The following is a 14,187-nucleotide window of genomic DNA, read 5'->3' as shown; positions in this document are numbered from 1 at the left end:
AAACCGTATTACATCTCTCTCCCCCGCCCTTCGCTGCTCTCTCTCCCCTCCGGTACACGGCACCGTAAGACATAGTGTGTGGAGTTGCATTAGGTAACGCTGTGGTTGCTGTACTGCTCCAGCCGTCTCCTTTGTGTTTGTTTGTTTCCCCCTGTCTGTGTTGTTTGTGTGGGCGTGGTGGCTGTCACTCCTGGCTCCCGGCTCAACCTCCACTCACCTGCTGCAATCAGCTGTGCACCCTCCCTGACTACACACCTGCTTTCCATCAAGCCATTTACAACGGCATATCGAAGGAGGCTCCACAACCTTTCTCCGCCAGATCGTCAAGTATCAGCCGTATCTCGCGTCTCCCCTCCGGTACACAGCACCGTAAGACGTAGTGTGGAGTTGCATTAGGTAACGCGAGATACGGCTGATACTTGCGCATTAGTTTCTGTTATGGATCAGTATCAACAGTCCTGCCAGTAACGTAACTATATTATCAATACTACTTTAGTTATAGCCTGATATATGATTGCTAACTTTACAATGTTGTGATGTGACTGACGTTAGCTAACATTAAATGTAGCTAACGCCGGTCACTCACCAAGACAGCTGCTCTGTTCTCCACTGGTTCTCCACACACCAAAGCTCCATTTCTCTCCGATGGCCGTTATTTTTTCTAATCCTTGGCTGATCCTGGTCTCTTGGACGCATAGCAGGCTCATAATTATAATCATATGCATTCGAATATATATTTTCAACCTCTTCTGTGTCAAAACTAGCATTGTGACCATGTTTATTCATACGTTAGACCGGCCGCTCTCCCCCATGTTACGTCACACGCGGGAGGTCACGTGCGGAGGCTTTTTTATGCGGAAGTGAAAATGTCTTACTAAAACGACGCCAGATGTCACTGTAGTGTACATCTTTGTATATTTTTGGGAAAATTTAGTTTATTCATCATTTTCCTACACATTTATTCACTGGTGTCTCTAACCTGCAAGTTGCTCTTTAAACTGTGTCAGAGAGATGTTTAATCGGTTCATTTTAATTGGTTAATAATTGGTGTTTAATACTGGCAACTTCTAATTGTTGGGGGGGGGCGCGTTCGATCCAGTTTCGATTCCGTAACCTTGGCGCACTGCCACTCCAACATCCAATCCCGACTTGAAGTTTAATCACGGGGACTGTAGTCCTAAACGATAGCTGGGGATTATGGGTAGTGTAGTGTTTTTGGCCATCCTAAACTCGATGATGCTCGAAATGTCCCTTATAGGCCTACGTCTGTTTCCGGTTATTTTTATTTTGAAATTCAGTTCCTGAAGGACGGCAAAAAAGCCAGAGATTATAGAATTAAACAAATAAATAAAAACAAGGATAATTGTGTGTTATTGTTGACTAAATAACAGTGTGTTATTTTGAAAAGAATAACAAATTAGAAGGAAAAATGAGCCCCATTTATTTTCCTCACAGACAGCAACAAAAGTCCGAAATGATACGATTTTAAATAAAAGCAATAATCGTGGCTTGATATTGAGTAAGAACATGTTTTTATGAACCACACAGCTTCCGGTCTTCCTATAACACCTAATGCCGTGAGACTACCAACAGAAATACATTGCTTTTAAAATCGTGCTGTGCAACACGAAAAAAAGGGGAAAATCGTGTTGGTGAACACGAATCAATAGATTAAAAATCGTGTTGGTGAACACGAAATCCCGTGAGACTGGGTTGGTAAGGCAGTGTTACGGCTGTCGCCTTGCCTTCAGCATTAACTGGCCTGTGAGTGTTCTGTGTGTGTATATATATATGTATATGTGTGTCAGATTACATGTAGGTACTATGGTTACCGCGTCGGCGACGTTGTTTCGTTCCTACCATAGGTCCTACCACCGGAAGAGGTCCAGACGCCTCTTGATGACGCTACTTAAGCTGTGACGTTGTTGACATTCGGGGCGCTGGATCTGTGCTAGGACGCCATGCTACCATACCTCAGAATGTTTGTGTGTTATTGGTGCTTATGTGTGTGTCCTTATGATATTGTTAACAGAGGTTAACTCGGTGCTTATGATGTGTGTTTCCTTAGGATATTGTTAACAGAAGTTAACTCGGGTGCTTATGGTGTGTGTGTACTTAGGATATTGATCGAGTGTTGAAGGATTAAGTTGAATTATTTGAAGTATTAAAGTAACCTGTTATGGCAGGAAAGTTAAATCTGGTATATTCATTTTAATGTCTGTTGAGATTTGATGGGATATATGTCCTCACTTGTATGTGCTACTGTACTGTTCCATGTGATGTGCAATGTTGTGCTTGTGCCACAGTGAGGCGCAAGGACAAGGGGTATAGGATGCATGCCTGCCTCCTATAGGCTAATCACAGCTCTTGATTGCCACGTGTGTGTGGAACCAGTTCATTCCAGTGGAGGCTGTTGTTACGATATCTGAGAGGACCCAAACGCAGGACACGGCAGAGTGTTCAAAAAGGGTTTATTAGTGAACAAAAGGTGCGGGAAGGATAATCCGGCAGGAGTGGCGAGGAAGTGGAGGCTGGTGACGACAACACGGCGGTCAGAGAATGATCCTGGAGCACAGGAAGAAAACACGTTAGCGTCAGAACATCCAGAAATAAGGTAGCTGATAATGCTGAGTAGCCTGGAGGTTTACCACTGTGGTTTAACAACGATCTGGCGCCGACAGGTTGTGGAGCCTCTGCTGATATGCCGTTGTAGATGGCTGATGAGAATCAGGTGTGAGGGTGAACAGCTGATTGCAGCAGGTGAGCCGGGAGCCAGAGTGACAGCCACCACGCCCACACAACAGGCAAAGGGAAAACATCCCCAAGGAGGCGGCTGGAAATGGACAGCCACCACAGCTGTAAAATATGCCAGGCTTGGCTAAATGGATTACATCTCCGTGTTTTTCTCCGAATGCAACGTTAAGCTGCAGAACTAAGCGTAACTTAACAGGTTATGGGCCCAGGAGTCGTTCGGAAGAAAAGTTTGTCGGTTTCCACCGTGTAGTAGTCGCAACAAACAGCGTGCTAACGGGTTGCTAAGCTAGCAAGGAGAGCAAGCTAGCATCATGGATCAACGAGGAACAACCAGGTTGCCTCGACTGGCGTTCGACGGAGATGAGACCAAATATGAGATTTGGGAGACCAAAATGTTGGGACATTTCCATTTAATTGGACTAAAACACACGGTCCTGGGAGAACCGAGGACTGAAGCGGAAAGAGCGGCAGACGACAAGAAAAATGCCGACGCGTATGCCGAGATGATTCAACTGTTGGACGACAAGAGCCTCTCATTAGTTATGAGGGATGCTGCCGACGATGGAAGAAAGGCTCTAAACATATTAAGAGAGTATTATGCCGGGAAGGGAAAACCCCGGATAATTAACCTGCACCTACACCATGCTTACATCGCTCCAGAAAGCGGGCGACGAAAGTATTATGGACTACATCATCAGAGCAGAAACAGCCATCACAGCACTGCGAAATGCAGGTGAGACGTTGGGAGATGGTCTACTAGTAGCTATGGTCTTAAAAGGACTGCCTGGGAGTTTTAAGCCATTCGCAATACATGTGGCACATACAAATGATAATATCACATTTGCTGAATTCAAAACTAAGCTACGAAGTTTTGAAGAAACAGAGAAGACAAATGCAGCTGAGTTGGGCGACAGTGTGATGAAGACCCAGGGGAGAACCGGGCGGCGACCCGCCAAGACAAACGCACGTGACCGGTACAAAGAAGACACAGAGATGGTGTGCTTCAAGTGTGGCACCAAAGGTCACCGAGCGAAAGACTGTCGACAGAAGACATGGTGTAGTCGATGCAGAAGCGACACACACAAAGACGCCACATGTAGGCGTAAGGATAAGGACGGTAAGGACAAAAGGGATGGAGCGTGTAAAATCACAGAATAATAATAATAATAATAATACATAATATTTATATAGCGCCTTTCACGAAACCCAAGGTCGCTTCACAAGTCGGGCAGGGGGGGGGGAGTAGGGGAAAAGAGGCAGACAGGTCAGGGAGGGGGGGGGCAAGCAAGTAGCGGAAAAATAAAAATAAACCTATCAAACTAACTATATAGTGGGGAAAGCCTTGCTGAAAAGGTGCGTTTTGAGGGCTTTTTTGAACAGAAGATGATGACGGCGCCGACTTCGCGTTCAAGATGAGGGACGGGGAGCAGCAGCCGGCGAGCGGCATCCAGGAGAAGGGCCTGATGGTGGACACGGGAGCCACATCACATATCATCACCGACGTGACCCAGTTCAAAGATTTCGACAGCGCGTTCAGACCAGAAAAGCACAGCGTCGAGTTGGCAGACGGCACCCGATGCAGCGGGGTCGCTCAGAGAAGGGGAAATGCTGAGGTTTCCCTAATCGACAGCGGAGGACGGCGACACAAGGCGACGCTGAGAGACGCTTTATTCATACCGTCGTACCCCCAGAACATCTTCTCGGTAAAGGCGGCGACTACCAGTGGGGCCACGGTTGTCTTTAAAGAAGAGGAAGACGCACTGATAACCAGAGACGGTACCAGATTTGACATTCATGTTTATGGAAAATTGTACTATCTGCATACTGAGGGTGAGTCTAATGACAAATGTAATGCATGTCATGACATTCAGACATGGCATGAGATATTAGGCCACTGTAATTATGACGATGTTCTTAAGTTGCAGAATGTGGATGAGGGTATGCAGATCAAGGGCAAAGCAGTTAGTACGGTGGCTGGGAAGTGCAATGGACAATTACAAAGTGTGAAACACTTTAACAAAGCTTGAGACAAATTTACATTTTATAAAACAAAATTACATTAGCAAAAACACTTTTACCAAGGATAAAACAATTTAACATTAACAAAAACAAATTAACAAAATGCAAAACACTTTAGCATTTCCCGAAACACTTTAACATTTCCCGAAACACATTAACATTTCCCGAAACACATTTACAAACCAGAATCAAACCGGAAGTGACTTGACGTGACGTGACCATAGGACGTGACGTGATTGGCTCACATTTAAATTTGTTTTGGCGGAAAGACCGAAGGTGCGAGTGTGTTTCATATACAGTCTATGGTGTGTTTACGTTCGGTAAACATGTTTTGTCCGTTTTGTGGAAACAACCTGGAACAAGTGACACGGTTTTGCCTTTCGTGTGGAGGATCTCTGGAGTGTTTAAAGGACACGGACCAGACGGGTGTACCAAGCGCACAGGGGACATCGAAACAGCCGGAAAATGCGAAACAAAGTAAGTGTAGTATTGCGCTAGCTTTGTGATGCTAATGTAAGACATGCAGTAAATAAAAGTTCAATCACAGTTTCATATCAGACAAATACCAATCCATGTCTTAACGGAATAGCAACGCATTGAGCTAATATGCTAGTTTTTATTTTTAGGTTTTCCGTAAACTTTAATGCACACTTGCTTTTGCTGATTGTTGGAGCTGCTAATTATTATATTTGTATTGGAACTATTCATAGCAGAACAACCAGGCCGATCCTATAAACTTTTCATGGAGTACAGAAACTCAAAGTCAAAAGAGAAACAGTCTTTTAACTGTGGGAAAGGAAGACTTAAACAAGAAAAGAGACGAGTCCAGGTAAGCTGCATTAACCGTTTCATAGAAATCTCAGTGTCTCTGTGTGTGTCATTACTTATATCTCTGCTATTTTACTAGATAAACATAGGAATGATGTCGCCACAAGGAGTTGATTTAAAGCCTCGGAGAGGGAAAACACTCCCGTTGTTTACAGACCCGGAGGTAGCAGCACCTGCTATACTGGAACGAGCTGTCCAGAAAATGAAAGCCTTTAACAAGGACATGGATGAAGGACCGTACGTCCTTTTGTATCCAGACTGCTCAGAGGTTGTCAATGTGCCTGGTTCAGAAAAGCCATTCACATTGGCAGAATATAAAAAGGACTTAGGAAAGGCATATGCCAGGATCACCCTTTTCATTTGCCTTGAGAAACATTTTAGAGGAGGTTTGTGGATGTTATTATTCAATATTTTAATTGTTTACATGTTAACATCCTCTACTGCAGCATACATAATAATGTGTTGAACGTTTTGCTTTTACTACAGGGGATGATACCTCAGACTCTGATTCGGATATTGTCATCACATCTAGGAGCACAGCTGAATTCAATCAGGCTGACACTGTGGTGCGTAAATGATTTTATTTTAATGTTCATTTATTTATTTTTCATATACATTTGATTTTAAGCAGGAAATCTATATTCTGGTAAATATTTTAGAAGAACCAACTTGGCAGTTACAATTACTATCAGAAACACTCACAACGTTTCACTGTTGATAGACATATGTGGTAAGGGAACAATAATGGAAGCTGTTGATAATTGTACACTTTTACTCTCAGGTATTTGAATTTGAACCACGAAACAAAAGTACTCCAAAACACAAACCGGAAAATGAAGGGTAAGTTTGTACTTATTTTTACAAAATAAGTAATTTATCTTTAAGTGGATGATAAGAATAGGCCACAGCATTTTCTCTGGTGAACATGGATACAAAAATACCATACATGTCATGTTTAATCTAATTTCAAACAAAAATAATCTGTTATTTATAAATCTTATGGTTCCTCCTACCTCTAAATGTTACTTAAAACTCAACTATACCCTGTATCATGAAGTTAATAATTTTATCAATTTTATCATGTTTCAGGAAGGCACTTGGACATTCATCCACAACTCAGCCTGGACAGGTATTGAGGCAGATTGTGGAAGCCTGATGTTTCTAATGTTCAGTGTTGTTTTGTTACAGAAATTTGTATTTGTATTTCAGATAGTAATATCTGATACTGAGGATATGGGTCCACCCAAAACAAATACAGACAAGACTACTTGCTACAGGTAAGTACAAATGTTAGTAACTCACTTACACGAGAAAGACATTTTTGTTTGTAAGATGTTTTAACATGGGAATGATCACTTCCTAACAGTACATACACAGACCTGTATGCACCATGTGTTGAAGAAGAGGACGAAGAGCTGGTTGCAGTCAACATGACGAGTTTATTGGACACTGAAATGTAAACGGACAGCTATTACAGTGACATTACATTTTTTTTCTCTGTACAATATTTCTGGTACAACATTTTTTTTTTAAAACTGTTTGTGCACTCTCTGGAATATCCACTAATAAGGTCACTTTTTTTCCTTTACAGGGAGGAGATGAACATTACATTACCTGCCATTATTGCTAACCTCTCACAGCCTATTGATCATGGAAGAGTCAGCCGGTTCAACATTTCAAGGGCTAATGTTTGGGATGGAGCAGTCAGAGGTTTCAAGCGTACATCGTATTCAGAAAAATGTGACATGCTGGTAAAATTCACTGATGATGTTGGTGTTTTCGAAGAAGGAATTGACTCAGGTGGTCCCAGGAGAGAGTTGTTATCTCTACTGATGAAGAATCTGAAAGACCGGCCCATTTTTGATGGGCCAGACGGACGCCGCTTCTTGGTCTACAATGCAAATGGTATGCATACGGTTAGAAGTGTACTAATACAATTGTTAATGATCATTAACCATATATATCACATGACATATGATTTGTTGCTTGAACAATTTTTTCCAAAACGTTGAGTTTCATTACAGTACATTAAAGTATACACTAAATAAAGTTTTAATTTTGCAATATGAATACCTTTATTCACAGCTGTTAGGGAGGATGAATACTACTTGGCAGGAAAGATGATTGCAGTGTCAGTTGTGCATGGAGGTCCAGGGCCACATTTTCTGTCAGAAGATCTTGTACATTATCTTGCAGGCCAGCCTTCATTCAAAGCAACAGTTGACTTAATAACTTATGAAGAAGTAGGGAAAGCTTTACAAGAGGTGAGAATTGCATACAGCAACAGTGTGGTAGGGTGGATTATTATGTAGTTCCTGCAGTATTTTGAGACATCTTTACTTTACCTTTATCACATACACCGAATTGGCTTCATTTTTTGTTTTGTGATCAGAATCAGAATACCCTTATTAGTCCCACAGAGGGGACATTTACATTGTTGGAGCAGAATAGAGCCAAAGACAACTTAATGTTACCTAAGAAGAATGATAAAAAACTAGTAAAGATACACAAACACAATTTACAAAAAACACAGCCTGTAATAGAGGATTTAGCAGCCAGGTATATATTGTACAAGGATAGTAGTAATAGTAATATATAAATCTTGCAATGGAAAAAAAATGGCAAGAATATACAGTACATGCAGTTATTGACTGGATTGTTTATATCCATTTTATAATCTTCAGATTGAGAATGCTGCCTCAGTGGATGCCTTGCGAGAAATGACCATGAGACACAGCACAATGTTACAGACAGCAGGTTGTCTGAGACATGTGGCTTCTGTTGAAGGAAAGAATGATATTGTGTCAGACTACCTCCAGTGGTACATTATTGGCCGAAACTCCTCTGTAATTGAGAGGTAAGATCATATTTGTATTCATGTGATTTTTTTTTAATGTATGTAAGAATTTTTTGTTTAAAATTCCTCATGGTCCCCCTCTTTGGTTTATTCTATGTTTATCTGTTAGCAATTAGTCAGTGTCAAAATGTGTGCCTGTGTAGTATAACTGATATGGGACGTCCGTCTCTCCTTTCCCTGCCTGTCTTGTGCCAATCTTTAAGTGCTCATGCCACCCCCCCCTTGTTTTAGGTATTAGGTTATTTAAATGTGACTTTGTGATGAAATATTTTTTTTGTTCACTCTTCAGATTCAAGGAGGGTCTTTCAGCCCTTCAGTTTTTAAACGCACTACAGCAGCACCCTACTCTGCTGGCCCCGGTCCTGTGCCACTCTGAAAAGCGACTTACTGCTCTGGAACTTGAGCGACTCTTCAAGCCTGACCTCAGTCCACCAGGGAGTAACAGGAGGCTTAGGGAAAGTCAAACTTTGGGCTACTGGGCAGACTATCTCCTCGATTGTGAAGGTTTGTAAATCGCTGTTTTTATAACTATTTCAGGAAACACATTGCCAAAATGTATCTGAACATGTTTTCTTTGCAGAAAGCCAGACTGCTGTGTCTTTGGAAGATGTTTTGATGTTTGCGACTGGGCTGACTTCACTTCCCCCATCTGGATTTGAACCATCGCCAGGAATAGAGTTCCTTGATGATTCTCCATTCCCAATGGCAAACACATGTTCCAACACATTAAAACTACCTCTCCTTGACGCATACAATGTGTTTAAGTCCCAAATGGACTTTGGAATGCAAAATTCTCCAGGATTTGGCTGTTTTTAAGTCATGTGACTGGATGACCCATAGAGTACAGACTCTATGAAGGTTTTTCATAGAGTAAACACTCTATAAAGGTTGTTCATAGTTGTTGTTGGATGTGAACGTGTTTTTTTTTCTTCTTACAGCTCATGTTGTCCATTTAGTTTGGGACAAAATCAAAGTATTGTTCTATACCTATACAATTTTTATAAATACTCTGAACTTTGCTATACATATTTCACATTGCCACCCATAGCTTCTTTGTTGTAAATCAGTCATTCATTCTCAGGTTTCCAGTGAGTCCACATGGTTGAAATAAGACTTATACAGAAATGTTCTTTCTGCACACAATTACACACACAACATAACCTTGTTTGTGCTTGCTAATTGGAGCGTTGTTTGTTGTTATTCCGGTTATATTTTATAATGATTAAGATATTTATGCTGTGATTTGGTGCTGTCTAAATGACATTGAAACAAATATGGTGATTGGCTGGAAACAATGTTCATTTCAAAATGCTGTTTTTATTTAAAAATGTATGGGAATATCTTTTTTCTAAATAGGACCAGTCTTCGGATGAACAGGTACCATAATCATTTGGATACGTCACAGGGGAAAGAGTAAATGCAGTCTGACAAACCATGAAACCAAGCATTGTTGAGCCCTGAAATCTGATTTGGAGTGGTGAAACAGTGCTACTGTACTTCTGAATACCTTTTCGATTACTTTATAACTGAGCATATTCTTTCAGCTTCATGTACAGTTCTGATGCAGTCTCCCAGTTCTCTGGCTTCTGTAGGTCATTGCGCTCCATAGCAAAGTCCAAGTACTCTTGCATGTTTTGGTCCCCACATGGAGCTATTGACAGGCTTGTCTCAGGAACAGCATCCAATTCTGCCTGTTCAATCTCAAATCCACAGTCCCTGGAGCCAAATCTATGTTAAATAGAAGATATAGTATTTATTTACATTTAAGATAAAAACACAAAGAAGTATCAATCCATCACCAATGTATTACCTGTGTGGCAAGTAGTACAGTTCATTGGGCACTCCTCCTGGACATGATGCTGTTCTGGAAGGGCGAATCCTGTGACTGTTCCACAGTCTCACACACTCATCCAAGTCCTTCTGAATAACATCAACGAAGCAGAATCTCAGAAGGCACTGATGCTCGTGACTCCCGTTGAAGTATCCAGCATCTCGGAGGTCTGCAAATAGCTCCATCCAGAACTGAGACCTATAGAAATTGATATATTTTCAAGTGAATTATTAAGCAATATACAACAATTCTACAAATTACATTAAAAGGTTACCAGTAAAATCAACAACAAATCATTGAGTGTCTATTTCATAATTTATTTGCTTCACAACCTATAGGGCCTACGTCCCCTCAGGGGCCGCTGTTCAATCCAAAACCCACGCTTAGATGTTCACAGTTTCTAACTTTATTTCTGCCAAAAAGAAGTTCTAAAGAAAGGCCTTGTATAGTCTGGGTCATAGACTACAGGCTATATATTATATCTATTATAATAAAAACTGATACACTTTAGCTAAGCAAATGTTGTTTGTCTGACAGGGTTGGCAAGTAATAGAAAATAATGATAAACACTTACCTTCCCTTTCTTCATATGGACCACCAGGACTCAATGCGCTGATTAGTCATGGATGTGCCATACATGTGGCTGGACGCTCCAGAGTAGTAGTCATGGTGATGGTGACGTAGGGTACACTGAATTGCAGCCATAATTCCGTTCTCCGTGCCACAATCAGTCCGCAGCCTCATGGGGATGACACCGAGGGTTCGCACACATTTGAGGAAATATTGAGCGATAACTCTTGGGTTATTGTTTGTTGGACCACATTCAAGCCATAGTACTTTACGTGAAAATCCATCTATGCATCCTGAAAGGGCCACACCGAATGGCTTAAGTTTGTCATAACCGTCAGCATGCCACATATAGTTCGGTCCCATTGAGTGGTAGGTTCTCCTTATAAACCTTCTGCGAGATCTCCTCTCGCAGCCTCGAGGGTTAAGCTCCCGGAGCAAATTCATAACATCATCTCTCTTCACTCGAAGACTGTACTTTTGTTTTAGTGCCTGCCACATTGTTCGGTATCCAAACAATTGTCCAGGTCCACGAAGTTCCAACCTGATGGCGTTAATTACAGCGATTTGAGAGGAATAACCCTTTCTGCGGTAAAACCCGGCTTGATTCAGTTTGCTTTTAAGAGTCCGCAAACTGATTTTTACACCGTGAAAGGTAGACAAAATGTCCACGATTACAGCATACGAGTGACCTTCATTAAAATATTGCACGCAATGATGCAAGATATCTGGTCCTTCTGTCTGATCCGTGTCCTTTAAACACTCCAGAGATCCTCCACACGAAAGGCAAAACCGTGTCACTTGTTCCAGGTTGTTTCCACAAAACGGACAAAACATGTTTACCGAACGTAAACACACCATAGACTGTATATGAAACACACTCGTACCTTCGGTCTTTCCGCCAAAACAAATTTAAATTTGAGCCAATCACGTCACGTCCTATGGTTACGTCACGTCACGTCACGTCACTTCCGGTTTAATTCTGGTTTGTAAATGTGTTTCGGGAAATGTTAATGTGTTTCGGGAAATGTTAAAGTGTTTCGGGAAATGTTAAAGTGTTTTGCATTTTGTTAATTTGTTTTTGTTAATGTTAAATTGTTTTATCCTTGGTAAAAGTGTTTTTGCTAATGTAATTTTGTTTTATAAAATGTAAATTTGTCTCAAGCTTTGTTAAAGTGTTTCACACTTTGTAATTGTCCATTGCACTTCCCAGCCACCGTAAGTTAGGCCCGAACATGAGTGTGAGGTGTGTATTCAAGGAAAGTTTGCCCAAACGAGAAATAGAAACCCTGATACCAGAGCAGAGGCTCCCTTACAGATGGTGCACACAGACCTAGCAGGTCCTGTAGCCACACAGTCAGCAGATGGTTACAAATATGCGCTGTCGTTCACTGACGATTACTCGAGCGCAGTGTTCGTATATTTTCTGAAAAAGAAAAGCGACACAGTACAAGCTACGGAAAAGTTCCTAGCAGATATATCCCCTTATGGGAAAGTGATGTGCATGCGATCAGATAACGGAACGGAGTATACATGCAATGATTTCCAAACACTGATGAGGAAAAATAAAATCAGACATGAAACGTCAGCTCCGTATTCCCCGCACCAGAACGGGACTGCTGAGAGGGGTTGGCGTACTCTATTTGAGATGGGCAGGTGCATGCTAGTTGAAAGCAAGCTACCAAAACAGCTATGGCACTATGCAATGCAAACAGCAGCGGTGGTACGTAACAGATGCTTTAATAGGCGTACAGGGCAGACCCCTTACCAGCTGCTGACAGGCAAGAAGGCTAATGTATCTAACATGCAGAAATTTGGGTCTGTATGCTACACGTACAAACAGGATAAGGGTAAACCGGATTCCAGGTGTGACCAGGGGTGTTTTGTGGGATATGACAAAAACAGCCCGGCGTATTTGGTATATAATCCAGATACTAATAAAGTACACAAACACAGGCTAGTGAAGTTTGTGAGCAGGGCAGCTGTAGAGAAACAGACACAGACAGGAGAGACAGACCCAAATGATGGCTATGGCCATATGAGACAGCCTAGGACTAGCGAGACCACGCAAGAGGTCAATAGGAGAGCGGAGAATGCTCAAGAGCCAAGTGTGCGGAGTAGAAGTACACATAGTGGTGGTCCAGGTGCAGTTATGAGGCCAAATGGCCATAACCAAACACAACAGAGTGTGACAGGTGATGAACCTGAGACTAGGAGGTATCCAACTAGAGAAAGGAGGAAACCTAGTCACTTAGATGACTTCGTAGATGAAGACAGTGATAGTGATGGGGTTCATACCACTGTAGACTACTGCTACAGAGCGGTATATGGTGTTCCACAGACTTTTGGGGAGGCTATGAGGTCGGCTAACTCAAAAGAGTGGGTAAAAGCCATGGATGAGGAGGTCCACTCATTAAATGAGAACAAAACATTTACCCCAACAACCCTGCCAATAGGCAAGAAAACAGTGGGGGGTAAATGGGTTTACTCCATCAAGAGCGATGTAGAGGGAAGAGACAAATACAAAGCACGGTTTGTGGCCAAGGGTTACAGCCAGGTAATGGGAATAGACTATGGGGAGACGTTTTCACCCACAGCAAACCTGACGAGTGTAAGGGTGGTGTTACAGAAAGCAGCGCAGGAGGACCTGCTCCTACACCAGATGGATGTGAAAACAGCATATTTGCACGCTCCCATAGACTATGATATATATATCAATCCACCAGAGGGTTATGAAGAGAAGGATGATGGTCTAGTGTATAAGCTAGAAAAATCACTTTATGGTCTCAAACAATCAGGGCGAAATTGGAATAGAGTCTTGCACGATTGTTTAACTGAAAACGAATACACACAAAATCCAGCCGACCACTGTGTTTATGCCAAAGAGTCAAAAGACAAAAAGGCGATCATAATCATATGGGTCGATGACTTGATCATTGCAGCCAGCAATGAGAAGATTTTGAGAGAGGTGAAAGAGATGCTCGCAGGAAAGTTTCAAATGAAAGATCTAGGCAGACTCAAACATTTTCTGGGTATCGATTTCAGCCAATCTGATGGATGTGTAACCATGTCACAGGAAAAGTACACTAACAAGATACTACAGCGTTTTAATATGGAAAACTGTAGAACCAGAGAAACGCCCTGTGAACCAAAACTAGAATATACTGAGGATGCAGTAAAAATGAATGATGTCAGGATGTACAGGGAGGCTGTAGGAAGCCTTATATACCTAACCACTTGTACCAGACCAGACTTAAGCTTTGTGGTAAGCAGGTTATCACAGTATTTTGCTGAGCCTACAGAAGAGCAGTGGGTTACTGTGAAACATGTT

The 14,187-nt window shown here is 41.9% G+C and overlaps 1 protein-coding gene and 1 long non-coding RNA gene across 4 annotated transcripts; one reads left to right on the top strand and one right to left on the bottom strand.

Moving 5' to 3' along the window:
* Positions 1–5,017: 5,017 nt before the first annotated feature.
* Positions 5,018–9,358, top strand: LOC307031036 (G2/M phase-specific E3 ubiquitin-protein ligase-like). 3 transcript variants are annotated; one of them, XM_079667764.1, is made up of 13 exons: positions 5,018–5,250; positions 5,487–5,602; positions 5,681–5,987; positions 6,088–6,167; positions 6,383–6,441; positions 6,691–6,730; positions 6,811–6,878; positions 6,968–7,057; positions 7,193–7,506; positions 7,687–7,865; positions 8,286–8,458; positions 8,748–8,962; positions 9,039–9,358. In XM_079667764.1, exons 1-13 carry the CDS (start codon positions 5,076–5,078, stop codon positions 9,272–9,274), a joined length of 2,052 nt encoding a protein of 683 aa, XP_079523890.1. In that variant the 5' UTR covers positions 5,018–5,075; the 3' UTR covers positions 9,275–9,358. The 3 variants fall into 3 exon arrangements, with proteins under 3 accessions (XP_079523890.1, XP_079523889.1, XP_079523891.1); XM_079667763.1 differs by having other exon boundaries at positions 5,484–5,602; XM_079667765.1 differs by lacking the exons at positions 5,487–5,602; positions 5,681–5,987.
* Positions 9,359–9,755: 397 nt separating this feature from the next.
* On the bottom strand, positions 9,756–13,516 carry LOC307031040. Its single transcript, XR_013805851.1, has 2 exons — positions 10,269–13,516; positions 9,756–10,186 (listed from the first exon to the last, which is right to left on the bottom strand). It is a non-coding gene; the product is annotated as an uncharacterized lncRNA (long non-coding RNA).
* Positions 13,517–14,187: the final 671 nt, after the last annotated feature.

Source organism: Notothenia rossii, assembly GCF_949606895.1.
Source record: "Notothenia rossii genome assembly, chromosome: 3".
In the NCBI taxonomy this organism is placed as follows: Eukaryota; Metazoa; Chordata; class Actinopteri; order Perciformes; family Nototheniidae; genus Notothenia; species Notothenia rossii.
The sequence above is the reverse complement of the archived record's forward strand: the minus strand, read 5'-3'. Positions and strand labels throughout refer to the sequence as shown.

Excerpts from the sequence above, each read along its gene's own strand:
- LOC307031036 (XM_079667763.1), top strand. The coding sequence starts at position 5,076 with ATGGTGTGTTTACGTTCGGTAAACATGTTTTGTCCGTTTTGTGGAAAC. Across the intron at positions 5,603-5,680 it reads AAGAAAAGAGACGAGTCCAG|ATAAACATAGGAATGATGTC; the intron begins GTAAGCTGCATT and ends CTATTTTACTAG. Across the intron at positions 5,988-6,087 it reads TGAGAAACATTTTAGAGGAG|GGGATGATACCTCAGACTCT; the intron begins GTTTGTGGATGT and ends CTTTTACTACAG.